The sequence below is a fragment of the Macrobrachium nipponense genome, chromosome 35 (genome assembly GCF_015104395.2).
Source record: "Macrobrachium nipponense isolate FS-2020 chromosome 35, ASM1510439v2, whole genome shotgun sequence".
Classification (NCBI taxonomy): Eukaryota; Metazoa; Arthropoda; class Malacostraca; order Decapoda; family Palaemonidae; genus Macrobrachium; species Macrobrachium nipponense.
In genome coordinates, this window is record NC_061096.1 from 56,407,978 (window position 1) to 56,435,477 (window position 27,500).

The 27,500-nt window shown below is 37.2% G+C and overlaps 1 protein-coding gene across 1 annotated transcript in view; it reads right to left on the reverse strand.

Moving 5' to 3' along the window:
- Positions 1-27,500, reverse strand: part of LOC135208805 (uncharacterized) — a 166,857-nt gene that overhangs the window by 13,077 nt on the left and 126,280 nt on the right. Inside the window, 2 exon segments of the mRNA XM_064241336.1 lie at positions 1,694-1,882; positions 27,174-27,350. Of these exon segments, the coding sequence (XP_064097406.1) occupies positions 1,694-1,882; positions 27,174-27,350 (366 nt within the window).

The following is a 27,500-nucleotide window of genomic DNA, read 5'->3' on the forward strand; positions in this document are numbered from 1 at the left end:
CTTTTACAGCTTTTACCATGTCAGACTCCTGCCATTTCACTGCTCCTTGGTGTAATAAAGGTTTGTCTTGAGATTTAACCGAGGAATCTAATGTTTATAAAGCGCAACGTTTTCGTTCATGAAAACTTCCTTAATTCAGCAAACAAATGACAAGAAAAAAATTAAATTGAGAGAGGAGAGATGAGGAGAAAGAAGAGAGAGAGAGAGAGAGAGACGAGAGGGAGGGAAGAGAGAGAGCAGAAGAGGAGAGAGAGAGAGAGAGAGAGAGATTTTCGGAAGTTTCTCATGTTAATTGACGTGAAAAAAATAAAATCTTTAACCCAACTGGTCTCTTTCTATACCCTGCAATAATTACCGCTACGTTGAAGAATGAGTTATCGATCATCACAAGTATTTATCTGATTATAATGTTTACTACTGTGAGTTAAAAAAAATTTTCATAGGGCCATTTCTTTTTAATGAAAGGACTGAAAGGTCACGTTTCCTTAGGCTAAAATTTCACGCCCTTCCAGTCAGCTCTCTGGTCATTACTGTGTTCAAGAAATTTTCCTACGTAATATATCTCTTTTTGTAAAACAGAAATAAATAAAAAATGAAAAAATAAAACATAAAAAAAATTGGATACCAGAAGATTTTTTTTTTTAACTTTCACAGACATCTTCCAAACCTCTAGGATTATTCTTTTACAGTTTTCTCGTAGCCAATGAAACTTAGACCACAGAAATCGTTGTTAACAAATTAGAACTCTGATTAACCACCGTGAAAGTTAACTACTAGTGCAGCAAACTGGTCATCCTACTATTACTTGACAGGTCCCTCACTATCCACTGTATTCAATTATAAAGTTTTGTATTTTTCGCCACATGCAAAAATTGTTACGTGTGTAAGGGGAATGTACTACGAAAAAGGTTCCAGGCAACAAAAGTATCTATTCGAGTACTCGTGAATCTTTCAGTGCAAATATCCCGGAAAAACAATCGAAATCAAATCAAGAATTCCTCTCAACAGTCAATTATGGAAGTACTACTAAGCAACGTTTCTATTCTATCAAACTCACGGATAAAGATTTATCCTACAACGTCAATGAATCATGAGCATCATAGGCCCTTTGGTATAGTGGGTAGTGTCATGAATGCCACTCAGATGCCGCGGGTTCGCGTCTCCCCCCGGGAATGAAAAATCACTGACTCTGGATCATGATCAATTACTATTGCAGTGTGGGGTCGGCAGTGGGAGGTTGAAACCAACATTCTTTGGAAGCTTGAATTTCAAGTCAGTGCTCCAGTGTGCTTGTGTCATGTGAATAGATTTCATCTATTGACATAATAATAATAATAATAATAATAATAATAAACTAATAGGTATATAATAATAATAATAATTTTAGCTGGAAAACTCTCTATCACGAGAGTATAATATAAGGTTCTAAGGGGTCCACAATAATAATAAAAAAAAACATTAAGAGTTCGTAGTACATAATTTAAAAACACTTTACAAAGCTCTCGAACCCTTCCCTGGGTTCATCTTCAATCGAAAATTTTTGGACTGAAGATGCACCCATGGAAGGGCTCAAAAGCTATGAGAAGTGTTTTAAAGTTATGCAAAAACTTTTAACATTTTTTTCTATTATTGTGGACCCCACAGGGCAGAAAATAATAGAGTAAAAATAGATAAACAGGAACCCTCTACAAACCTGGACTAATCGTAACACCAACACTCATGACGTTGAATTTGTGTCCCAGGTGTACCTGCCACCACCTAGGGTCAGGTCCCCGAGGCGTGAAAGAGCAGGTGTCGGGGTTGCCGTCGACCGCCATTTCCGGGGCATAAGACCACAGGGTGGCACTCTGCAGGCTCCTCTTTCCTCGGGCCAAGTTGAAATCTGTTGGAGCAAACAAAGACCATCATTGCATAAGTGTAAATAATCAAATCCAAGCTAATGCACAGCTTAAAATCACAGGTACCAATTAACTAAATGAAAATGTATCGGTAAACGAGAGGTACGCATACAATAGTTAAATGAATTATTCTTATTGCACAAACTTTTATATTATTTCATTTTAATATTAACCCATTTCCCGTAATAGGGGGGATGGGCTGCTTTCGAGGAAAGTCATGACAATAGGATTCGTGGATGAATTCCCTGTGTAAAAATCTTCAGAATATTAGTCACACTGCACACCTCCAAAAAAGATCCTTCAGCAGTATGTCGACCCAGCTTTCATGGATGGTAGCCATCTTTTATTTAAAAAAATAAATAAATAAATAAATCCTGGAAGGTGAAGTTATTTGGAGTCTATTTTGATTGAGAATCTGGCCTTCTTAACGTGATTAATTTTCATTTGTTCAGTTTAGTTATTATCTTTCTTAATATCAAACTTCTAGCTTTTTTCTTTCTTTTTTTTTGAAGATTTCGTCTAGTTCTGTGGTTTGGAAGTACTTATACTTTCGTGTATATTCATGACATCAAAGTCATCAAGCTCGAAAAGTTTCCTTCAAAAGTTTTACTTTCAAGTTATAACTTCGAGTTTCTGTCGTCGTTGGCCTTCTTCTTATGATACTGATCAGTAACATGATACCCGACAATCAAGCGCTCTAACCTCCATCTTTGCAAGCACTTCAATGCTTCCTGGTAGTTATGAAGGTTTTTCAGTTGCAACACTGTGTCACTCCAGCTAACTAGCGCTTTCTAGTTCCACTTTCTCCGATGACTTCCGAAATATATACACACCCTCACAAAATGACTGTCCTTCAGCCTCTCTCCACTTAACCAAAGCACTGACCCTTAATTTCACTCTCGTTAACCGCCCTACGACGCCATCGTTTTGTATAAACATTTCCCATACTTTCAAAACCATCTTACTTCACACATGCCAAGTATTCATTCGTTACAACAGCTTCCGTCTTTTCCCTTTCACTCGCATTCAATAACCATATTTTGCTTCCTGTAGTCAACAATTCATCTATATGTTATCATTTTTGCTTCTCTAGATACACATACACACACATCTAGTATAACTTCAAACGTTTTGCACAAGCATTCAATATTTATCTTTCACTATTTCCACCTAAGAAAATCCCAAGGATCACCGAGGATCAAATGCCATTGTAATACAAGCAATATGCAGTGAGTCAGCGCAACAATGGGAAAAATGAACAATAAATACATACAAAAGCCATGACGGGCACTAAACAATGCAGCGTAGGATCATGGACACAGTTATTACCACAATGATGTGTTTATCATTTGCGCGAGGCATTGTCGCTCCAGACAGAATTGTCGGGTTTCTCAAGAGATAATCAAAAGGTCCTTTCCTCATTTACTCCTTTTCAGGGAGTTCCTGGAGTATGATTCTTGCCTATTATACCTCCACTTTGCTTCCAAGGTCGGGGAAGAGAATACTGCATGCAATCCTTGTCTGTCTGTCTTGGGAAGGTTTTCCAGAAGAGGAAACTTCTCGAGTCGTTTTGTCTGTTGCCTCAAAGGCCTCACTTCATTCTCGAGTAAGGATTGGGACTTGAAGTGTCTGTTGATTCAGGTCCCTTTTTCACACCCTGTCATGTGCATTAGCATCATTATACTTCATAAACTAAGTTATCTCTTTATCTTCTAGGAAAAGGTTCCAGTACGTCGATAGCAATGATTAGTAGTAATTAAAAAAACGTGATAAATACAGTTTCGTTGATGGAAAAGAATTGCTTTAACACTATCTCTCTCTCTCGTTCTCCTCTCGCTCCTCGTCCGTCTCTTCTTCTCTCTCTCTCTCTCCTTATCTTTTTACGTACCATTCTCTTGTCAAAATCTGTTCAAGTTACTTACCTCTATCAATCACTTGCTTTTCCACTATTTTATTACCGATCTGACCAGGAAAATTTAATGATATTTCAAGTAGTTAAATCATTAAATCCGTCCGACTCACTGGTTGGAATGAAAGGCCTCGGGAGTTTCATGAAATCGCGACCACGATTACGATTTTCTCTGGAAAGATATTCGGGAATGGGCAAAAAAAAATTTACATTTGCTCAAAGTTCGTATCCGGTCCGAGATCACCGAAATGCGTATCACCCTCAAACTCTCATCTTTAGAAACTAATCCCCGGAAGCCTTTGCCATGTAAGTCCATCCAAAAGTTGTAGTGTAACTGCTAGCAGGCAGGGCGTGCAAACCTTAGCACTATACTGCTGCGGGGATAATGATGACCTAATCGAGTGTACCCAAGGATATGTGTCTGGAAATGGAGGTGAACTTCTATGTAACCGACCTGATACACGGGGCCGCCTAACATACGCCGAAAATGGAAATGGGTGATGAAATTAGTACATGTTGCTGCGGTTAGACTAATATATACTATTTTTTTTTTTTTTATTACTTTATCTATTTATTTGTTTATTTATTTTGATGGGCCAGGGGTATCATGTTTCAGTGATAAGTTGCTTAACACGCATTTCTAATATACTGATTAATTTTCCCTTTATACTTTTTAATTAATGTCTGGATCGTTTCATATTCTCACGATTATATATCCGCACAATCTTTTGCCGAGCTTTTCGCAAACTCACTCTTCAGCCAGGTGGAAGCTAGATAGCCCTGTGAAATACAATCTGAGCGCAGGAAGAGAGAGAGAGGAAGAGAGAGAGAGATGAGAGAGAGAGAGAGAGAGAGAGAGAGAGAGAGAGAGAGAGAGAGAGAGAGAGAGAGAGAGAGTTATTCTCGTGGCAAGAAATTCATCAAAGCCCAAGAAAGATAGATTACAATTCTCTCTTATCTTTTCTTCTGCTGCCTTAACTACTGAATTTCAATAGGATTCACATTAATATTTTTTTTATACAAAGCAGAGCTGATTTAATGCTGTTAAACCCCAACTTAAGTTCCGATGTCAGTAAGTTGTAAAAGCTGCTCGTGGCTATCATTCCGGGGGTGCTGTTACTTAATTTCTTTTTTAGATTCCTTCATATTAACTGCATAAACACACGCATTATATATATATATATATATATATATATATATATATATATATATATATATATATATATATATGATGCGTGTGTTTATGCAGTTAATATGAAGGAATCTAAAAAAGAAATTAGGTAACAGCAGCCCTGTGAATGATCCCCGAGCCGCCACTGAAAATTGCGTAAAATAAGAGACATAAAATGATAACTATTTACCATATTATTTAGTTCATATTATCTATTAAAAGATGCAACAAAATAGTGTTAGTCTTTCATTTCATTCTGGCTCAGTAGAGGGAACTTTCAGTTCGTCTCCGGTTAAATATCACATTACACGCAAGATATAAAGCGCCCCGGTGGCGTGGTCGGCATGGTGTTGGCGTGCCACATCGGTGGCCGCGAGTCCGATTCTCGGGCATTCTATTGAGGAGTGAGGGATGCGTATTTCTGGTGATAGAAATTTCCTCTCGGCGTGGTTCGGAAGTCACGTAAAGCCGTTGGTCCCGTTGCTGAATAACAACTGTTTTCATGCAACATAAAAACACCATACAAACAAACACAAGATATAAACTATGGAAAGCATAATTTATACTAATCTACTGTTTTCGGAATTAAATCCATAGCAACGTCTACACAAATCTAATGGGAACGTCCATCTTTTCACACAAGTCCGGAGAAATACAACCAACATCCGCAGCCATAATGTAGAGGACAGAAAATACGTTACTAAAAATCCTACACTCTCACAAGTGAATTTCAATGAGGCCGCTCATCCGATAAAAGAAAAGATGCTCGTTTTTTTTTTTTATGTGAATGGGCGAAATCCACCCTTGCTGCAAGCCCATCCCTTCCAGGTAAACTGGCTACGCCCATTCCACTCCATCTACGCAGGTTAGATCTGGAACTGCGTCATCTCCATTCATTCCCCCAACCACATCTGCTGTCTTATAAAGAATTTAATTTGTTTTGATGAAGGTAATTCTTTTGGTAAAAAAAAATCGGTAGTGGGCGTTAATTAAGGATGGAATGTCTCATTCTCTAGTAACCTGTTCCACATCAGTGTTATAGTAGCATCAAATCATTAGACTGAAAGTTTACTTAAAATATCAACTACCATTAAAATCACAGTAATATAACAGTACAATGGAAAAAAATTTTCATCATTAAAAAGAAAAGTTCCTGACAAGGCTTCGTTGGTGAAGTTACTAATACCTTGAGGAATGATATCTTTTGCCAGTTTCAATAAAATACGCAGTGAAAATAACCCAACCGTATTCTGAATTAAAAAATATGCATTGAACGTAAATATCCCTACTGTGCAATTTTGCCCTGATGAAGGTACCGTATTTTTTTAACTAAACTTTCATTGGCTATGTAATCCACATTCTACTTCTCTAGCCGATAAGGATTCATCAGCCACACAATTTCTTTTCCTTAGAACAAGGACCTTAGGATCATCCTTAATCTGTTTGTCAATGAAGTCCCCGACAGTATTGAAATTTGTGACCAACTTCGGTGTTTTCTCAAAAGCAACCTTGTCTTCCAGCCTCAGTAGCCCTTGATCCTTAGAAAGGGGTGTCGATCGTTCACATCTTCTCCCTGAACTAGCAGCAAAGTTTTGAATGCTAGATCAAAAGGCCATTCACTGCTGGGCACACTTAGTAAGATCTTCCTGCTGTCTCTATTACATATTCCTCATTTGATTTAAGACGTATAAAATCTCATTACCCTAAGAAAGAATTTCTAAGTCACTGTCGAGACTTAAAACCTGTTCCATCACAATCAATAAATTCTTTATATATATATATATATATATATATATATATATATATATATATATATATATATATATATATATATATCTATCTAATAAAAGGAGCCCATAAAAACACCAAAATGTAGAGAGAAAAGTACTATATTTCAGAGACTGCTGTCTCTCTCTTCAGGTATATGAATGAGAAAAGTTTACAGAAAAGGTGGTATTTATACCAAGAGATTCGTCCACAAGTAAGCCAATTTAGGTCACCCCCGCTGATAATCTTCCTTTAATCTTCTTAAGCGTTGGTTGAATGAACACTGCGTCGACGATGTCTGATGTCCAATTCTCTTTTGAGATGTTCATTACCTGCTTCTCTTTTATTAAGGCCGATTCCATCATTTGACTCTTGTACCGGCAGTTGCTGCTATAAATTACACGTGACATATTCCAGTTTATTCTATGGTTATGTTCATTTATATGGTTGAAAATAGCCGAGTTCTGTTGTCCATACCTAACTGACCGTTTGTGTTGTATTAATCTCTGGGAAGTGATTTACCTGTAAATCCGATGTAAGATTGGTCACAGTCCTGGCATGGGATCTCATATACCTCAGAGTCTTTCCCAAAGACTCTGGGGTATATGAGATCTCAAAAGGGAATTGGACATCAGACATCGTCGACGCAGTGTTCATTCAACCAACGCTTAAGAAGATTAAAGGAAGATTATCAGCGGGGGTGACCTAAATTGGCTTACTTGTGGACGAATCTCTTGGTATAAATACCACCTTTTCTGTAAACTTTTCTCATTCATATACCTGAAGAGAGAGACAGCAGTCTCTGAAATATAGTACTTTTCTCTCTACATTTTGGTGTTTTTATGGGCTCCTTTTATTAGATGGAATTCTGTTGTTACAGATTTTTACCAATCATATATCCAATATATATATACTAATATATATATATATATATATATATATATATATATATATATATATATATATATATATATATATATATACACACACACACACACACACACACACACACACATATATATATATATATATATATATATATATATATATATATATATATATAAAATAAAATGCTGCTAGGTTTTGAAAGTGATAACCCAGCTTGAGTGCCTATAATTTCTGGTATTCTCAAATTGTCTTGTCTTGGCCCAGTAAACAAAACACTGGTTTTCTTTGGTTCAGGTTTCAGTCCGTTTTCTGTCAAATATGTCATTAGGTTTCTTAAGTTTCCCTCACATTTTCCCATGTTTACCCCGTGATCACTTCTTCCCAAAACTAAAGATTAGCTATCATCAGTCTGATTGCGCTTTCAATCAATCATCAACGGCTTCCTCCAGCTCCGTGACGCATATATTCAACAGGAGACGTCCTGATTGATTGTGTCTATTAAACCTGGCGTCACAACATCTAGGTTATTGACACCGATGGAGACGTCCTACATTTGAGGCCTGTGGGGTAACTTATTACAAAAGTTTCTACAAGAAATAGCATTTTACTTAGATAACCGCTCAACCGAAAGTAAATATTGCTTAAGAATAAAGTTAAAATAAATAGTGTGAATGTGATGCAATGCTGAATGCCTTTGACAAGTCATATTAAGCTGAAAGTACTTCATTTTCATCTATGTTTATAATGACCATCTACAATTACCTCAAAAGCAGTGTCTACTGAAATCTCTCATTTCTGTAACTCAAGTTGTGTTTTTCGGAACAGATCATTTACCATTTGATAGTCGTCTGAATGTCTCAAACCTTAGAGACAGAACAAAAGGAGGCAGTGACAATGGTTGACTGTTGATAAGGACATTATCACCTCGCTGGATAGGGGCAAATTTGATTATACCAGGAAGATCGTTATTTATTTATTATTTATTTATTTTTTATTTTTTTGCTTAAAACCTTCCACATTTATTTCTTTACAAGTCGGTGAAAACAGAAATACGATCAGACAGCTATAATATGGTCACCCATACTTTTAAATATGTACAAAATTGAGTCTAAATAATCGTAAATCGAGCGAATAGATCATCCTTTGCCTTTAATACGTCTCAGCGTACCTGGACAATGAAGGAAAAGGAGGTAAAAGTATTAATAGAGGGATGGAAAAAAAAAGGAAAGAGCGGAGATGATGCCTACAGTGACAATGAAGGTCATCAACGAATGAATAATGCTTCCAAGTCAATTGGGACAGTGATTACATTCCGGTCCCAGGTCCTGTCAGTAACAAAGTTGATGTAACCGCTCTGAGTGGCGCTTAAGGTATGTAATCAACCTGTGGCAAGTGATTGAGCAGGCAAGCGGCTGATTTTTAATAGGGAACTTCCAATTAACGTTCGGCATTATTATTTTGTGTTAGTGAGTTCATCATCACACAATGCAGTTTTTGAAAGTTGAGTTTTTGCCAGCTAAAAAGGTCTTTGGAACGAAAAGGCTGGGAAATACCGGTTAGGTTGTATTAAATAAAAATAAAATACTTGCTTTTTATTTCTAATGTAATGGTAAATGTTCTGCAACTTAAATATTATTGCCAAAAGTTTTAAAAAAGGTTTTAGACTTGACGTAAGTCAGATCATTACCTCTCCAAATAAAACAGTTCTCTGTTTACTTGAGGTTGGCATTCTTAATAGAATCCTTTCTTCACCGACAGCTAATCTATCCAAAGGATGAAACCTTTTGAAGGCCGAGTCATCTCCACGTGTCACACCATGAAGAAATAACTCGTAGGGTTAAAAATCTGCGTGAAATGTGACATCCTCTTCTTGCCTTTCAAGTTCTGATCAGAGGTTCCATTCTTAGGAGACTATTACCTAAATGAAGTCAAGTTTAATTTTCCGTGGTCTATGGAATGACTTAACAAACCTCATAATATCGCAGCTCTAAAGCTTAACATGCAGAACCCAGTAGACTGCTATTCAGTTCAGAAGGCAGAAGAAACCTAATTTATTTATTTTAATTTACTTCAGTGTATAAAGTAATGAACAATTACCCCCACCAGACGGATTGTAAGGAAACAGAACAGAAATGACAACATGCACAGTACCCTAAACTTCTCACGCAAATCATCATCGAAATTAAAAGATTACTCAGTTGCCAACTGACGCCAGACTATACTAGACAGCGTTTCAGAACAGCACCAGAATGACTTCCTACTAAAATGTACATCCCTTCCCCAAAACTATCATCTACGGCACATTCATCACTGCCACCATCATCAGTATCATCATCATCATCATCAACCACGATGCGTGGTCTGTTATCACCGAACCTACAGACCTACTGACCACGCCAGCCAGCAGCATCAGCGAGGAAGAACGGCGACAGGATCTGCCGCGATTTCTACCTAGGCTGCGTTGAAATCTCCTCCCAAATAATCTCGCGATCTTTCCCGTTTATGGTCAAAGCGTCACGATGCTATTAAACCTCTCGAGATCTCCATCTATTTTAGAACGCTGAGGGATACGGAGGATTAGATTTGTGACCGAATTACGTGACGTGAAAGCAACGACACGGAAGGCGAATTCTCGGCCAAGACGACTTTCATGTCACGGAATCCCGCTTCGCCTGAATCTTACGGAATTGTTTGTCGTGAATTATAACACGAAACAAAGAGTAGAAATGAACGAGCGGAAATTCTCTGGTAAACCGAAAGCATTATTAACAACATGGGGGTTTTCTTTTATATTATATTATTATTATTATTATTATTATTATTATTATTATTATTATTATTATTATTATTATTGTTGTTATTATTTGGGTAAAACTCTCTATCGCGAGAGTATATATAATGTTCTAAAGGGTTCACAATAATAAAGTGTTGCGAGTCCGTGTATAATTTTTAAAACTTTACAAGAAGCTTTCGAACCCTTCCCTGGGTTCATCTTCAGTCAAAAAAAAAAAAAATGGACTGAAGATGAACCCAGGGAAGGGTTCGAAAGCTTTTTGTAAAGTTTTAAAAATTATACACGGACTCGCAACACTTTATTATTGTGAACCCTTTAGAACATTATTATTATGAAGAGAAACTGCAGGATCCATTTTCAAAATGGCACCATCCCACGACCGACAGATAATATAATCCATCAACATCACAGAAGACTCAAAAGAAGTGTTCTTTCTGACTGATAAAAGTTGTAAAACATAGAAGAAATTAGTTCATAGACTGCCTTAATAGATAAACATTCCCTCGAGATATAGTTAAATCTGAATCTACATTATAAATCCACATGCATGAATTCAACAACGCATTGCATGACAAGCGTCTTAATCATAGTGTTTCCCTTAAAAGGATTCCATTCTGGGTGTCTGAATATGACGTTTCACTATAAAAACAAAATATGCGAACTTGATTCTCTCTCTCTCTCTCTCTCTCTCTCTCTCTCTCTCTCTCTCAGAGACAAACTATGGAGGGTTGCGCTCTACTTGGAAAATTCGCGTTTGTTATTCCAGGCACCGCCGTGACACTTGATGAGGAATTCCCAGACGCTGCTGAAAAGACTTTGATTACGCGCAAGTAGAAGTAGTTAAAGTTAAGTATATCTTAGTTTTACCAGACCACTGAGCTGATTAACAGCACAGCTTATTGTGGGATCCGAACCACATTGTATCGAGAAATGAATTTCTATCACCAGAAATAAATTCCTCTGGTTCCGCGTTGGCCGAGCCGAGAATCGAAATTCGGAACCACCGGAATGGTAGCCAAGTGCGAAATGCACTCGGCCAACGTGGAACTAGTAGTAGTAGTAGTAGTTGTAGTAGTAGTAACCGTTACTGTCGGGATTTTAACTCAAAAGGTTTACATCTTCAAAGGCGAGAAGAGGCGAGAAATACGACACACACTTCTGTTACTGCTACCGACTTCTGAAAGCTATAACCGCAAAAAGCGAGGAAGCCGTGTACAATAATGATAACATTTCTGCTCCCAAAAAGTAGAACTACTGACCATACAGAAAAAAAAAAAAAAATAAATAAAAACTGTATATTATAGCCCTTTGAAAATCGCTAAAACACTGTGCGCAACATGCTTCTATGAAAAAAAACTTGATCAATCGGGAAAAATGAAAAGAGAGAGAGAGAGAGAGAGAGAGAGAGAGAGAGAGAGAGAGAGAGACTAGGAACAGAGGGACCTAATTTCCTCTAAGAACTAAGGGAAAAGTTGGAAAGAGGCTGAAATTATATATATCGGAAAAGCGAGCCAGCAGTTAGCGACACGGATCACGGATATATAGAAAACGGGAGCACTGTAGAAGTAGATAACATGTTGTGTTGCTGTTCAGGCTCGTGGGAAACGTATATATATAATTTTGATAGTACCACGTATGTAGTACAATGCGTTAAGAGATAAATGCTATGCTGACGAAGTTATAACAGCAGACACGAATTATTATTATTATTATTGACAATTAAAAGCCTCAGTGATGATAAATTTATATTTTTGTACAATGTTAAAAATTACTAGTATCGGGAAGTCTCTCCGAGTAATTTTTAACATTGTACAGAAATATATTTCTAACACTACTGTGGCTCTTAATTGTCAATATTATAGCCCCGTTACGGAAGTTCCTTAGTTCAATATTATTATTATCATTACCGAATACCGTGTCTAAAATTACACATATTTTCGCTTTTCATTAAAAACAATTGAATGGGCAATCCAGTATTCTTAATTAGCACAGACTTGAGTGAACAAACAAACAGCGGATAAGGGATGGGGATAGAGAAGCCTCTTAAGAGATCAGAGAATACAAGAGTCTGGGGAAACAGGAGTAATGAGTGAATTCGAGGACTTGGCCTGGAAACGCTGGAACGGTCGCTGGGGTCTCGTCATGGCGGAGAGAGAGAGAGAGAGGAGAGAGAGAGGAGAGAGAGAGAGAGAGAGAGAGAGAGAGAGAGAATACAATGTGCATATATAATTATAATATACATATATGTTTATATATATGTATACATTATACATATACATACTTGTGTATTACATACATATACATATATATATATATATACTATATATATATATATATATATATATATATATATATATATATATATATATATATGATATATATATAATTATTATATATATATATATATAATATATAATATATATAATATATATATATATATATATATATATATATAGCCTCCCTCCATCCACCAACCCCTCCCACTCTTCAATCGACGTCGCAGGCCAAAGGCATAATGTTCCACTCGACTAATGACGAAGTCTGGTTCCGTGAGCGTTTCAAACTGAGTCTGTACCAAGTCGTCCTTTGCACAGAGACTGCTGCCCTCGAAACTCCGCGGTTAAACCGACCGCTTGAGCTAGTGCAACAAAAGCGAATATTTCCTTTCGTTCCGTTACATAGACACAATATTTTAGTCTTAATCTTTACAACGGCGGCGTTCATACAATATTTCTTTGATTATCCATGTATTCATGCACACGATTCAATTTATGCAGACATACACATTGCACTGTAAACAACAAACCTCATATTAGCAAGAATACGCCTAATTACAATATTACGTTGTCATCTAAGATATCCTACTTCACCATTTTACGAGGTTTTGTGATCAAGTTATATTCCACGTGAAAGCGTTGAACGAATTTGTTCCAAAGTTTTCGAACCCATCGCCTCTCTTCAAGGTCCTTTCGTTGGCTTAGTAAGAGCATATAAGAAAGATAAAAGACATTACCGCATATTATTGCAAAACTTTTTCTTTTACCTTTCGGGAAACGGTAACGATTATTTTCTGGCGCGTCTTCGTATGATCGTATAAAAGGCTAATTTTGAAACCAGACAATTATAAAATATACATCAACTTACGTCCAAACGACTTTAATTATCGACTTCCCACGAATAGGTTGGTGAAGCGTCAGTAAGTCTTGCTTGATATCGAGTAATTATATCCAATAAAAATGGTTATTCATTTTTCTGAGTATGTTTACTAACTATCAAGGGTCGAATCCTCTACAGCGCCGTGGGTTAATTATCCTGCCTATTCTGCTAACCACTATTATTACTTAACGCCTGGGCAACAAAGTATTATTATTGTTATCTTAAACGGTTTCAGTAGTCGATGGGTTTACCGTAATCATAAAGTAGTGCTCTCCTTACATGTGGGATCTAGAGTGTCTGATGCTGGCAGATGAAGTAATGTTGATTAGTATAGTGACAAGAAAGTACTGGTACCTAAAAGAATTTGGAGGCAATTTTTTTTAGATGACGTTGAAAGTGAAAGTGGGGGGGGAATATTGAAATCAAAGGATTATTTGAAACAACATTACGGGGGAAGGGAAAAAAACCCTGGGAGGGGATGAAGCAATGAATACTATCTTGGATGAGGAAAGGTAGAATGGTTGAAGTGTATATATTTTGGAGTAAATGTTACAGATGATGTTAGCATGACAGGCGAAGGGTAGCAAGGTAGATTGTCATGGAAGGACAGTGTTTTTGGAAGCTAAAAGGGAATGCGTGAAGGGATGGTGGACCGAATTGCTGATGCTGAATCCCCTTCCAAAAAATAGTTAATAAAACTATTGACATGACTATTTACATAGTGCAATGAGAGTAAGAAGGACTAAAAGTGATGAGCGTGGAGACACGAGTACGTGGCAAAAGTTAGCATAGGTGAAAGGTATGAGGAGGACAGCGAGTTTAGACAGTTTGGTCAAACAGAGACCTGGAGATAGCAGACAATTGGGAAGTGTAAGGAGGAAGCAGGAGAGGATAGCTTGTAAGGATTTGGATGCATGGAGCGTAAGCGATATTAAAGAAAGGTTCTTAAAATCCAGGAGGATAGAGAGTACATGCGATCGACAAAGTGTACAGATGAGAGGTTCAATGGACTATTGATGAGCCTTCAGTGTATAGGAAACGGCTAGCGGATGGAAGTGGCAGTCATTATTGTGATATTTTCCTCTAATTGATTATAAGGAAAAAAACATATATAGCCTACACGTGTGTGTGTTCAAGTGAGTGAGTTGTAAGTGCGTGGTGTGTGATTGTGGGCAATGCTCTTTTTATGCTTAAAAAGTATATTTCTTATATATATCATACAAGTGAATAATAGTGACATGGCCAATAGGTGTGTCACTGCTCGTCAAGGGTAAACAGAGGCCTCCTTTTGAAAACACGCAGATACAAATATCCACACAAAAGTTGGGTGTGGTACACTCGGTCTTCCAAGTTCGTTGAGGTTACACAGGGTTGTTGCAGTCAAATTGGGCTAACCTTGAGTTTCTTATTCTCATCATTTAAGAGAGATCAATTTTTTTTGCGTCCCTCCAGAAACTTGAAGCTATTGTCTCTTGTTAATCAGTTTTTTGAGACGGAAATATTGGAGAATGATATTGAACAAATATTTGTCTTAAGATTTAGGTCTGGGATGGGGATAACCTCTCCAAAGACACTCCTTAATTTATTAAATGCTGCTGCAGCATATGTGTATATCTACACACACATATATGTACTATATGTATGTATGTGTGTGTGTATATATGTAATTCAGACACAGATACAATATGCTCCAAGGCAAAGGAACGCCAAGTATTTTGTGTGGACTCCTTGGTGAGAGGAAATACTTCCTGAGGTCCAATGGTCCAATGGTAATCACTTGGTGATTCCTTTAGATAGCCGGGAAAGTAAATCAACAAATGACCAAGGCTATAGTTTGAAGTTCCATGCTCTATACTGATACTACAAATAAACAGAGAAAATACTAAGTCCTGAGGTCTTTGAGGAGAGTGAGCATGGTGCAAAAGAGACGTAGTATATGAAAGTTGAGTTAAAGAAAGATAACTATTTGTTTTGACACTTTTGGAGGCAGTGTGTAATGGAAGGGAAGAACAAATTATCGTATTTATCGTAGCTGCAAGGTATAGAGCTACATCAGGGGTAGCATATGTAGTGTCAAAAGACTCTGGAGACTGCTTTAAAAATACAAATGTGTTAGCTCGAGAATTGTATACATTAGATTTAGAGTAACAGGAGAAAAGCAGATAAACTAATGGGTGTGAATGGACCATGGAATGGAAAAGAATGGTCATAATTAGAATAGTCTGAGTCTGTGTCTCTCTCTGTGTTTCGAGAATATGAAAAAGGTGGTTATGCCAAGTTGTTCAAATGCAAAAGAAAGGGTCAAAGAAAGAGGTCTCATTTTTGTCAGGTATAGTGTGATGTGAAATTGGGAAGTGTCTTATGGATATTTTTTCATTTTGAAGGAAGTTTGATTTTTGGAAACGCTTTTTCCAGAGAAGGATGTATACTAGGGAAAGAACAAAATGGGAGGTTAAAGAGATTATCAGACTGCGTGTTATTACAAAACAGACGGAAGAACAAATTGGTTATAGTTAAGTGAAAATACATATTTCAATTGGAAAAGAAAGAGTGAAAAATCGGGTGCAAATGTAATCAAGTTGTAAGTTCATTAAGAAGGAAGTTAGCACAGGGGAAAACGGGGTCTGGTATAAGGAATATATGAATTTGAGGACGAAATCACAATCAGCAAGAGTATAAGGAGAAAGCACAGATAAAAGGAAAAGAAAACAAACCTACAGCAAGGAGAGAAAATATGACAGGTTATTAAAAAAAAGTTCCCCTCTAAAATGTAGTACGTGATGGGGTTTATTGCTCTTGCCTGGACTGAAGAAGATAAAAGACAGTAAGTAGCTAACTAAATTTTTAGTTTTTACCAATCAAGATAGAAAGGTCTTTTTTGATGGACGGTTTTGATCATGAAATTTTGTACAAAAGAGCCGCAAAACAAACAAGCATACTTTAAGGGTAAAACTTGTCAAAGAATTGGTACGCCCATTAAAAGCACCGGCCTGTGTCACTTCTCTCTCCACCCAGTTGTTCATCATCTCTTTCTCATCCTTTATTAGGACCTTGTCCGTGATCCCTCAACCTTCCTCAACTGATTCATCCCTCTGTGTGAGTCACAAACTAAAAGCAAAACCATAGAGGGAATGAGGGCGGAGGAAATACGTCCATAATTTCTATTTTTCCTGACAAACCAAATTTCGCCCAAGTAGTCCAGAAGATTTTGTCTGATGAATTCCAACCGCTTGAACAAATTTCTTACTTGGTAATGAGAAGGTTCCGATTGCTTTAGTAACAGTAATCCAAAACTGCTACTTCAGAATTTGTTTTATTACATTTTACCTAACGCTTCCTACTTCAGCTTTTCCTTATAACTTATGCCCTTTTTCATCAAACATTTAGTGAAGATCAAAATATCAAACGATAGTACATTAAATAAAAGGATAACGTTTTTGAAATTGTCCCACGGCTGAGTTAAATAACTAATTAGAAGAGAGAGAAAATCTTTTGTGTTATTTTATTAGAAGAGAGAGAAAACATTTTGTGTTATTTTATGTCTCCCAATTCAAATGCAACCCAGGCTTTTGCAATGTTGACATCTATACAGTTTACGTTAAGTTTATGAACCTCGACATTATCTCCAAATCACAGTGAATCATCATTAACAGATACATAAAGATTCCATGACAAGGTTCACCACAATTACAATCTTCCAAATCACCTGAGCTACCTAAACCTCAAAAGCAATTGATATCACATAAAATGGAATTTATAAAACTACATCTCTTCCATCAATGAAAAATATTTGTCATGAACTGAAGTGAAGTTTGACGTTCGACTTGTGTGAATATGTAAAACCAGAAAGGCTGCCTTTTACTCGGACTCGGGAATATTCCGCCTTTCGTTCCAACAAACTTAAAGAGGACATCAATCTGCAATCCACGAAGGCTTGTTCATCAGGACTGAGAGCTGGCGGAAATCGGTCGAGAGTTGTCCAATGGAAGAGTTTTGGAAAGGTTAGCACCTGTATATGAGAGCGTCTTCATCAAGGAGAGGTCAGCAGTCAGTCATAATTCCAAGGAAATTTGAGAAGATGGCGGTCTTTCGGTAAATTATGCTCTTTTATATGACTATCTATATGACTTCAATGTGAAATTGGACTCTTATTTCATTACAAAAAAAATTTTATAAGAGTGGTGATGCACTCGTGTTTTTGTTCGTTTGTGTGGTATGGTATTTTTACGTAGCATGGAACCAGTGGTTATTCAGCAGCGGGACCAACGGTTTTACGTGACTTCCGAACCACGTCGAGAGTGAACTTCTATCACCAGAAATACACATCTCTGACGCCTTAATGGAATGTTACCCTCCGATACGATGGGTAAAACACTTACTTTTTTCTCCTTCTCTAACTCGCAATTTTTTTTTTCAGCTTCAGAGTCTAAAGACGATATCAGTATCAACTGACACTCATGTCTAGAATGACAAGTAAATCCAACGGAAACTGGTTCCTTGCCAAATTAAAAATTTCAGCCAGAGAGAGAGAGAGAGAGAGAGAGAGAGAGAGAGAGAAGACGCGTGTGTACTTATTGATATTTGACGAAAATATCTTATTAAATTTACTGATTTTTGACGAAAGTATCTTATTAAATTTACTTAGTCGAGACCGGATGATCCAATAATTAGAATGTGCGAATAACTTTCTGTTCCTCTGAGATATGCTAAACATGTATTTAAATAATTACTAGAATGAGTAACAAAAATGAGTCACAGTCTCTTGATCTGAAAACTTTTGTTCGCGGTCAATAGAACAAGCACTTCCTTCAAAAAGGAAAAATATTAATTGTAGCGTTTATTTGTAAGATTTTATTCGTATGGGCCATTGCCCACAATGACCAGTAAATCTACCACAACAGAAAAGAATATAAAAAAACTGTCCACTCTTTTCAACCAGTAACGATACCCAAGACGAACATAAACAAGAGAAGAGGAAAAAGGCTACCAAATGAATGTAGGAAGCAGCCACACGCTAGCCATTTAGAATGTAAACAAAGGTAATGAGCTTTCCTTTCGGGGAAGGGAGACATTAGAGTGATTCCGTCTGGCGCGCAGTCACTCGCTCGCGCGGTTTCGCGCCATGTGGGCGAGAGAAGTTTCCGCCAGAGCTCCAATATAAATGTTAATGCTCTGTGATGCAACCGCCTCTTAATAAGCGCGTGAGTCAAGTCCGAGGTGCATTTCCCTCCAGAGGTGCTCCGCTATGGTCCGCGATTTTCCCGTCGAGAAGGCAAAGTACGTTTTAAATTTACAAGCAAAATGAATTATCAAGAGTCAAGCGATTCGACCTCGTTTTCTTTACTATTTCATTTCCGTTCTAAGCTCATAGTACGATGAACTCAAAATGAGTGGTGACGTAAACAATACTTTAATGGAAGGAAAGAATGACAAACTCATCACAAGAGGAGAAAGAAAAGGGCAACAGTTAAAAGAAAAAAAAAAATAATAGCCGGCGGCCTATCACCACTCCAAGACAACACACTCCTCATCTTAATAACTCTAATTTGCATTCATTCATTAGTGGACCGAGCGTCCATCTGTCATCCGCTCGGAAGACTTTCCTCGCACTGTAATAAGCATAAAGTTTCACCTACGGTCGTTCTCTTGGGAAACTATTCTTTAAAGCAGCCGACTACTACATGCACATGACAACACCCAATAAAGTAATTATATCATGTGGCTAAACGCTGGGCAAAAACTGGTGTTTTGAATACTTCAAAGCAATACCGAACTCATACACAACCACCAACGCCTCAGTGGCGTGGTTGGTTTGGTGTTTGCTTCTCACCTCGGTGGTCGCGGGTTCGATTCTCGGCCATTCCATTGAGGAGTGAGAGATGTGTATTTCTGGTGATAGAAGACAGGGACTGCTACCTTACAGTCTCTCAGATTATCTCCTTTACGTCTTTGCTTATCTATATCATTATGAGATTTTGCAACTTGGTGAAGAGAGCGTGACAGCTTGGCTGGCCAAGAGGTTAAAACTATGTCCAGATGAGGGGGAAAGGTTCCTAAGGAATGAGTGAGGAATAACTGTCCATTTATATAAGAGTTGTAATGATAGAGGTGATAACTACGGGGCATTTACATGGGCATGAAGGGCAGAGCAAAGGAAGTCAAAGAAGGACAGCAGATGATGACGATGATGATGATTATTATCATTATTATTTCAGTAGCCGAAACCTATTCATATGGAACAAGCATAGAGGGACCATTCATTTCAAAATTCAAGCTTCCAAAGAATGTTGGCTTCAGCAATTCACTGCAGGACCCAACACTGCAGCAGTAACTGATCATGATACAGAGCCAGTGCTTTTTCATCGACCTGGGGGAGACAGGAACCCGCGACGTCCAAGTGGCAAGCCACAACACTAACCACCATACCAGTATGGCAGAAGAAAATTTTTTTTTTATAATATCATGGTCTAGAAATTAAAAAAAGAGCGATAATGAAGGAGGACGTCTTTGGGATAATATAAATTTGTATATTGTTGTGGGATAGATATGGAATTCCTGAAGTCAATGAGATCTCAAGAGGCTCTTGCAGAAATGTTACGAGAGGGAAACAAAAGTGGAATCAGCACTCCGTATCCAGTGAAACAGGGGAGTTGCATATTATATACGGCTCTGAGAATTTCTTCGCCTGTTTATGAAGTTTAACCGAAATTCCATTAGAGCGCTATTCAAAATCGACCTTCCTGTCGTTTCTCCCTTATAAATATAAAGAATTTTTTTTTCATATATCTCTTCATTTCATTTAAAGCAAAGCAGGAACTAGTGTCATTTTTACATGAATCTTTTATGAACTTCTGCAAATAGCGATACAAAAACAACCGCATTAAACTTCTGATGCTATTTATTGTTAAAACGTCAATATTTGAACTTTAAAATGATTTTACATTTACATCTTTCACGTATGTAAAAGAGAAAACAAAAACCAGTTTGCTTTTCACAGTTCTTTATCTACGAAATCTGTTTCGCTGAGTAGACTACACCACACTTTACAGTCCTTATATTCTCATGGGAAGACGAAAAAAAAAAGAAATCTGAAGTTCCATGTTAGGTGAGCTTTTTATTACTTAAATTATTTAGTCTCGAATCGAAAGAACGAATGACTTCATCATAGCAGTATAAGTGAATCCTGTGACTTTTACACGAATCAGCTTGAACCACTTGATTTCTTAAATCCAGCTCTGAGAGAATAATATCATTAACTTGCAATATCCGATTCAAACTTCAAACGATGTATGTAATAACCATTCATCAAGACGGAACAGATGATTACTTTCCAAATTCCCGTAACTACCGATGTCACAATAATGCGTGGCTAGAAACAATTCCTTTTCATGGTACTGTGTGTGTGTGTGTGTGTGTGTATGTGTTCGGCTTACAAAACGGAAGCGTTCCATGTGCGATTTCCAGCTGGTAAATAAGTCACAACGACCACCCAAACACTGACGCGAATATGCTACGTCACGATTTTGATCTGTACGAAACGATAACAACCTCATTATCGAGGACATTAAGAGGCACGAAACACCCAGACTTTCCTCTCAGCCAAAAAAAATAAATAATAAAAAAGAGCACACATTCACGCACATTATTCAGATGAAACAATATCTGACGAACAATCATCCATGAAGAGAAAATAGCTGCCTTCTGGACAATGAGCGCTATGACGAAGGGGTGCATAAATCTCCACCTTTGTCTTCTCGCTACGCGAAGTAGAAAGGGAACTCCTCCTCCTCGCTCTTTCTCGAAACAATGCATCACATACTTAGCAGGGAGGGGGAAGGGGGAGAAGCAAATGGGGCTTTTGTGGGGTTAAGAAAGTAAGCAAAGCATATTCCATCCCCATATACAGCTACAGAGATGTACGAAGGCGTCGTTTCTGTATAAAAAGGAGTTACAGGAGGAGGTGCCTCTCTATAGACTTACGTTTGTTGAAATACTCGTAAAATAAAGTTAGTAAAGAAGCAGACCAACGCTAGTTCTCACATTATACGATACTAATGACATAAAAATGTTCCTGCCTGGACGTAGTTATCAAGTTCACGCCTAGTTAAATTTTCACACCACTTAGTCGTTACATGATTCTTAATCTGCTTAAAGAGGAATTTTCTCAGGTATTTATCCATCTCCTTTTCACTTCCTCTTGTGCTTCACCTTTGGGTCAGTGGGCTTCTGACTCTCTCAAGTATACTTGTGGGTCGATGGATATAATAATAATAATAATAATAATAATAATAATAATAATAATAATAATAATAATAAGTGATGGACTCCTAAGGAGGCAGGATGCAACCCGGAACCCCACACTATAAATACCTCCCAGTCGAATTGGAGGACTGTGATAGAGCAAAGAAAAAAAATAAATAAATAATAATAATAATAATGTGATGGTGATGTAGATGACATTTTTCTTCATCCTCTTCCACTATCTTTTATACTTTTCCTTACTAATGGCAATAATAGTATAGCAAGCTAGCAGTCAAGTCACAAAAAGTCACGTTAAATATACATTAAATATTCTGGACATGGCGTTCTATCTTAAACGTCTCGAAGTTTCCTCACGAGATCAAGTCTTTCCCTTTCACTCTGTTCCCGGAAGTCAAGCGTTCCCTCTCAAGCCTCGTCGATAGAAGCCAAAGGAAAGAGATTTATATATATATATATATATATATATATATATATAATATATATATATATATAGTATATATTTCACATACACTTGTGTGTGTTTGATTGTTTGTCTGGGGTCGTATCGTTGCTAAGTGGCACCAGTCTCACTTAAAAAAAAAAAAAAAAAAAAAAAAAAAAAAAAAAAAAAAGCTCGAGGTGTGTTACCTCTGTTGACCCCAGCAGTAATATATATATATGTGTGTGTGTGTGTGTGTGTGTGTGTGTGTGTGTGTGTGTGTGTGTGCGCATAAACGCTGAACACTAGAAACCAAACATGTAAGACAATAATTACCCAATCCAAAATTCCCACGAAAAATAATTTCAGGTCTTTTTATTCTTGGAATTATATCCATCAGGAGCTAGACTTGGATATTTACTTTTTATGGCCATTTTTGTAAGTGGTCTTAACCTATTAGTACATAATACAACCTTGCGAACCTAACGTGACTAAATTAACATTACATAGACAAAGACTGATAATATTTATGTATTATGTTGCAGCTTATTTCTACAATCTACTGCTACTAATTCAACCCCTTCAGGAAAAATCTGAACCCCCCCAAAAAAATACATACACAAAAGTTCATTTCCTGAGCCCTATGATCCATGATATAACCGTAAGTGTAAGGAGCATTTAAGTATGCAATTGTAAGATACTTCCTAGACATTCTCCCTACAATGAGGTTATTTTCTACTTGGAATTTCTGCAGCGTCATCAGAAGCTCTCGTGGCGAGAGAACGTACACGGTTGAACACCGAACTAAAACCGCCGGAGAAGAAGTCAGGAGACTCATTACCACCACTTTCGCTCACGATGCCAGTGCACTGTCTCTGATGTCCATTTTCCATTTCGGAAAACTTCGGACGTCTTTTCAGTTACGTACGTGACGAGATGAAGAAGATCGTATCTTTGTGGTCGCTGTGTGGAGAATAGGCAAGGCTTAATCTTCCGGAAAGTGATTGCTTTCAACCTTTTACCGAATTACCTAGCAGAAATAAATTAAAGTTTGCTGTGAAATTCTCCTAACATAATCATACAATCTGAACAATATCCTTTTAAATTGAGACACATTAAGGTTACATGGGAATTTCTCGAATCCATAATGATAATAAGGAATTTTTCTATAAAACTGTTTTCTTTGCTAGAAATTCAGAAAAAAATAATATTGAAATGAACCATATCCAGATTATACTTCAACGAATCATCATTTACCTTCCTACATTACTGCAATATCCACAAATGATTCGCGGAGAAGAAAAATCAACTCGTCACGTAACGTAACGACGTAAGAAATTAAACGTGTAACACGTCTGGAGACATTTAACGAGTCAAATTTACACCGTGACGCCATAACGACAGTGCTCGCGAGTTTCTTGTTAGCAAATTCTTGAAGAAAATCGCTTCAGAATTCAATCATTCACTTTTTGTTCTCCAGTTTCGTTGTCGCATACTTTCTCAATTTATACTAAAAGACTTACTCATTTTTTAAAATTTTGCAAGTAGAGTCTTTATGGTAATTATGGTAATCTTCTTCCATAAAAAAAATTATTCTTTAAAATTCGAGTAACGCCTTCCCAGACCTAAAAGATGGTATAATATTTCTTCGTACATTTTAAGAAAAGTTACGAGAAAAAAGTTCAGCAGACGACGAAAGGAAATTCTTTGGTTTCAAATTCTTCACAACTACTTATAAATCATCAAGGTAAAATATCTTTCAGGCAATTGCTAATTACGTAGACTAATTTGTATTATGATATTTTTTTTCTCAGCAGTACGTGTTACTATTATTGAGGTTGAAAAACAGTCTATGCCCCCCTACCCCACACTACCCCTACCGTTTCCCTCACTGCTCATCGCGATTTTTTCCAATAGTGGTAATAGAATCCAACCTTCAAAAATCACAAATTCTTGGTATTGTATTTTTCCTAGCTATACTTACCTAGAACTACTTTTAATAGGAGAATCCTGGGATGTCGGAACAAATCTGTATTACATCTAGGTGGATCTTATTTACTGAGCAGAATAGAGATCACATTCGTTTCTGGTGTACAGCAACAGATCTGGGAGGATAAAACTTATTTGGAAAAAGAAACCCACAAGACTACCGAGTATAACTTGTTTACTTGTAAGTATTTACATAGTATTAACATTCGAGTACTTTCAAAAGTTCCAAAAGAATGCTGGGCCTTAACCCGGTCTGACCACCTACACATCTCTTGAGAAAGGGCCACAGCTAGGGACTGAAAGTACTCGAGTTTTAATACTACGTTTATACTTACAAGCAAACAAGCTATACTCGGTAATCTTGTGGGCTTCTTTCTCCATCTTCAGAAGAAAACTGAAAGAAGTTTTTGTTTGGTTATATCATTTATTCCAATTTGGTACAGCACAGCTGTCTGTAGTATCTTCACCTGATACAACGTGATCTCTTTGACACTGTTACTAACTGAGGGTAAGATCACTCTCATACTCTGAACACTTTAAAAGGAAGACACTAGTGATTCTCGGACTATTCAAAGGAATCAGCGATGCAAATAATCGACAATGGGAGTATCAATCGACACACTTTCAACGTGCACAAGCGCAGCTACAAGCAACTGCAATGATTACGCGTGATTGCACTTGAATCAACGGTATATCACATCAGGTAATTTTCATGTTAAATCGGTGTTTTAACGTGTTTAGATTATTCATCATTCGCAAGCAAATAACAACTCATTTCATGACCCTTACACGATAATGTAATGAACGTACATAATATATGCAAATATCTGTCTCCGTCCGCACACTCATGTAAATTCGTTCACAAAGAAGGCACTCATTTTTCAGTAACTTGAACGTATACAGACATTACGCAAGTAAAACATATGGCACTCATTCCTTCATCCAAGAAAACAAGTAAGAAATGTGCCGAATTTAATCGAATTTTCTGTAGGTCGTATAATCAAGGTTTCGGTATAATGCTGTTTGAGCCGCGGCCCATGAAACTTTAACCACGGCACGGAGGTAGCCTGGCCTATATCGTTGCCAGAAGCACGATTATGGCTAACTTTAACCTTAAATAGAATCAAAACTACTGAGGCTAGAGGGCTGCAATTTGATATACTTGATGATTGGGGGATGAATGATCAACATTCCAATTTGCAGCCCTCTACCCTAAGTAGGTTTTAAGATCTGAGGGCGGATAAAAAAGAAAGTGCGGACGTACAGACAAAGCAGGCACAATCGTTTTCTTTAAGAAAAAAAGAAAGAAAAAAATTTAAGCTTTGACTAGCGTGGCAAGAACAATGTCAACAAAAATCATGTCAGTATTTATATCCTTGAAATTGGCCGTTTATTATGATTATGTTACCTTCGCCACCAAACTTGGAAGGCATCTATGTCCTTAACTGAATAGTTAGCTTATTTCTTTGTCCTGTTGTTGGCCGAGAAATATATATAATAATATATATATATAATATATAAATATATATAATATATATATATATATATATATATATATATATACATATATCTATATATATATATAATATATATATATATATATAGTAATATATATATATATTATATAAAAAGAGTAATAAATGACTTTCTACGATAACTTTACCTGGGGAAAAGGGATCTTTTGGGTCTTTATCTAGAATTCAAAATAATCAACGAATGAGGTCTAGAACCCTAGAGATATCCGAAATGGCCCAGTCTTAGTGACACCACTGACATCCAAAATGTCCTCTTATAATGTGTACAGTTTAATATAAAAAATATTAATAAGGCTCGAGTTATTTCCGTGCTTGTTGCAAATTCGCATGATTGGTGCCTGTCTGCATTGAGAAAGATGATAGATGATCATGTCACGGCCTCACCTACAGATAAGACATGGGGGCCATTTACTTGTTATATCTTTGACTTGTTAGAAAATTATAGTGTCTTAAGTCCAGATTCTTTCGTGGACGTCATTGAAATCATTATCCAGTGCCAAATTTCTTCTCAGTTGTTACTACATTGCACGACTGTTGACAGCAGTTACTTTAACCGTAAACAACCAGTAAAACCACAAATAACATTGTTTTCTAAAAGTTGGAATTCTTGGCTTCAGTACGATATACGAAAATGCGCAGAATTCGGAAAAAATATTCTCGCTTTTTCGCGAAAGTGATTTTAAAAGGCACTTGTCATATACATACATTAATTATGCTATGGTACTGGAAACTCATATTGACATTTGCATTAATTTACAGTCTTCATTAGCTTTTCATTTGTATTACACTTTTCATTTCGGCTTTGTTAATAAATTCTTTTATTTTCGAAAACAAAAATAACACAAAATTTTGACATATAAAAAAAGGGATATAAAACATTTATCTGTTCCTTTCCATTCCCTTGCTAAGAGCATTCCCTGATATATACTATGAATTAGGAGTTTGATATTCTGACTCAGTTTTTATTATGTAAAACCTAAGACATTTACTCTTCTCTTTTCTAGTAAGTTAAGTATACCTTGGTTTTACCAGGCCACTGAGCTGATTAACAGCTCTCCTAGGGCAGGCCCGAAGGATTAGATATTTTGACGTGGCTAGGAACCAACTGGTCGCCTAGCAACGGTAACTACAGCTTATTGTGGGATCCGAACCACATTATATCGAGAAATGAATTTCTATCACCAGAAATAAATTCCTCTGATTCCGCGTTGGGCGAGCTGAGAATCGAACTTCGGCGGACCACCGGATTGGTAGCCGAGCGCGAAAACCACTCGTCCAACGAGTCACTACCTTTTCTAGTACTGCAACTATTTCTATATAAATTCATTCGACCTCTGACGCTTCTGATGCTCCGAGGACATAAGAAATCTGCAAGCGAACACTCACCACACAGTGGGACCTCATCGCTCCAGGTTCCGTTCTTTTGGCAAGTCCTCTCGTCCGCTCCGAAGAGAACGAACCCTTCCAGACATTTGTAGGCCACTCGTTCTCCGGGGAAGTAGAATCGACCTGACGCGGAGACAGTGCCATTAACAGGCCTTCCTGGACGTCCGCATTGTTCCCCTGTGATGAAAAAAAAGGCAAAAGGGATATAAATACCAAGCAGTTAATCAAATCAATAATGTTCTAGTCATTCCATTCCCTGCAGATTGACCTTAACATGCGGACGTTTTGAAGATGATAAAAATAACGAGACCCTTAAAATAAATAAAA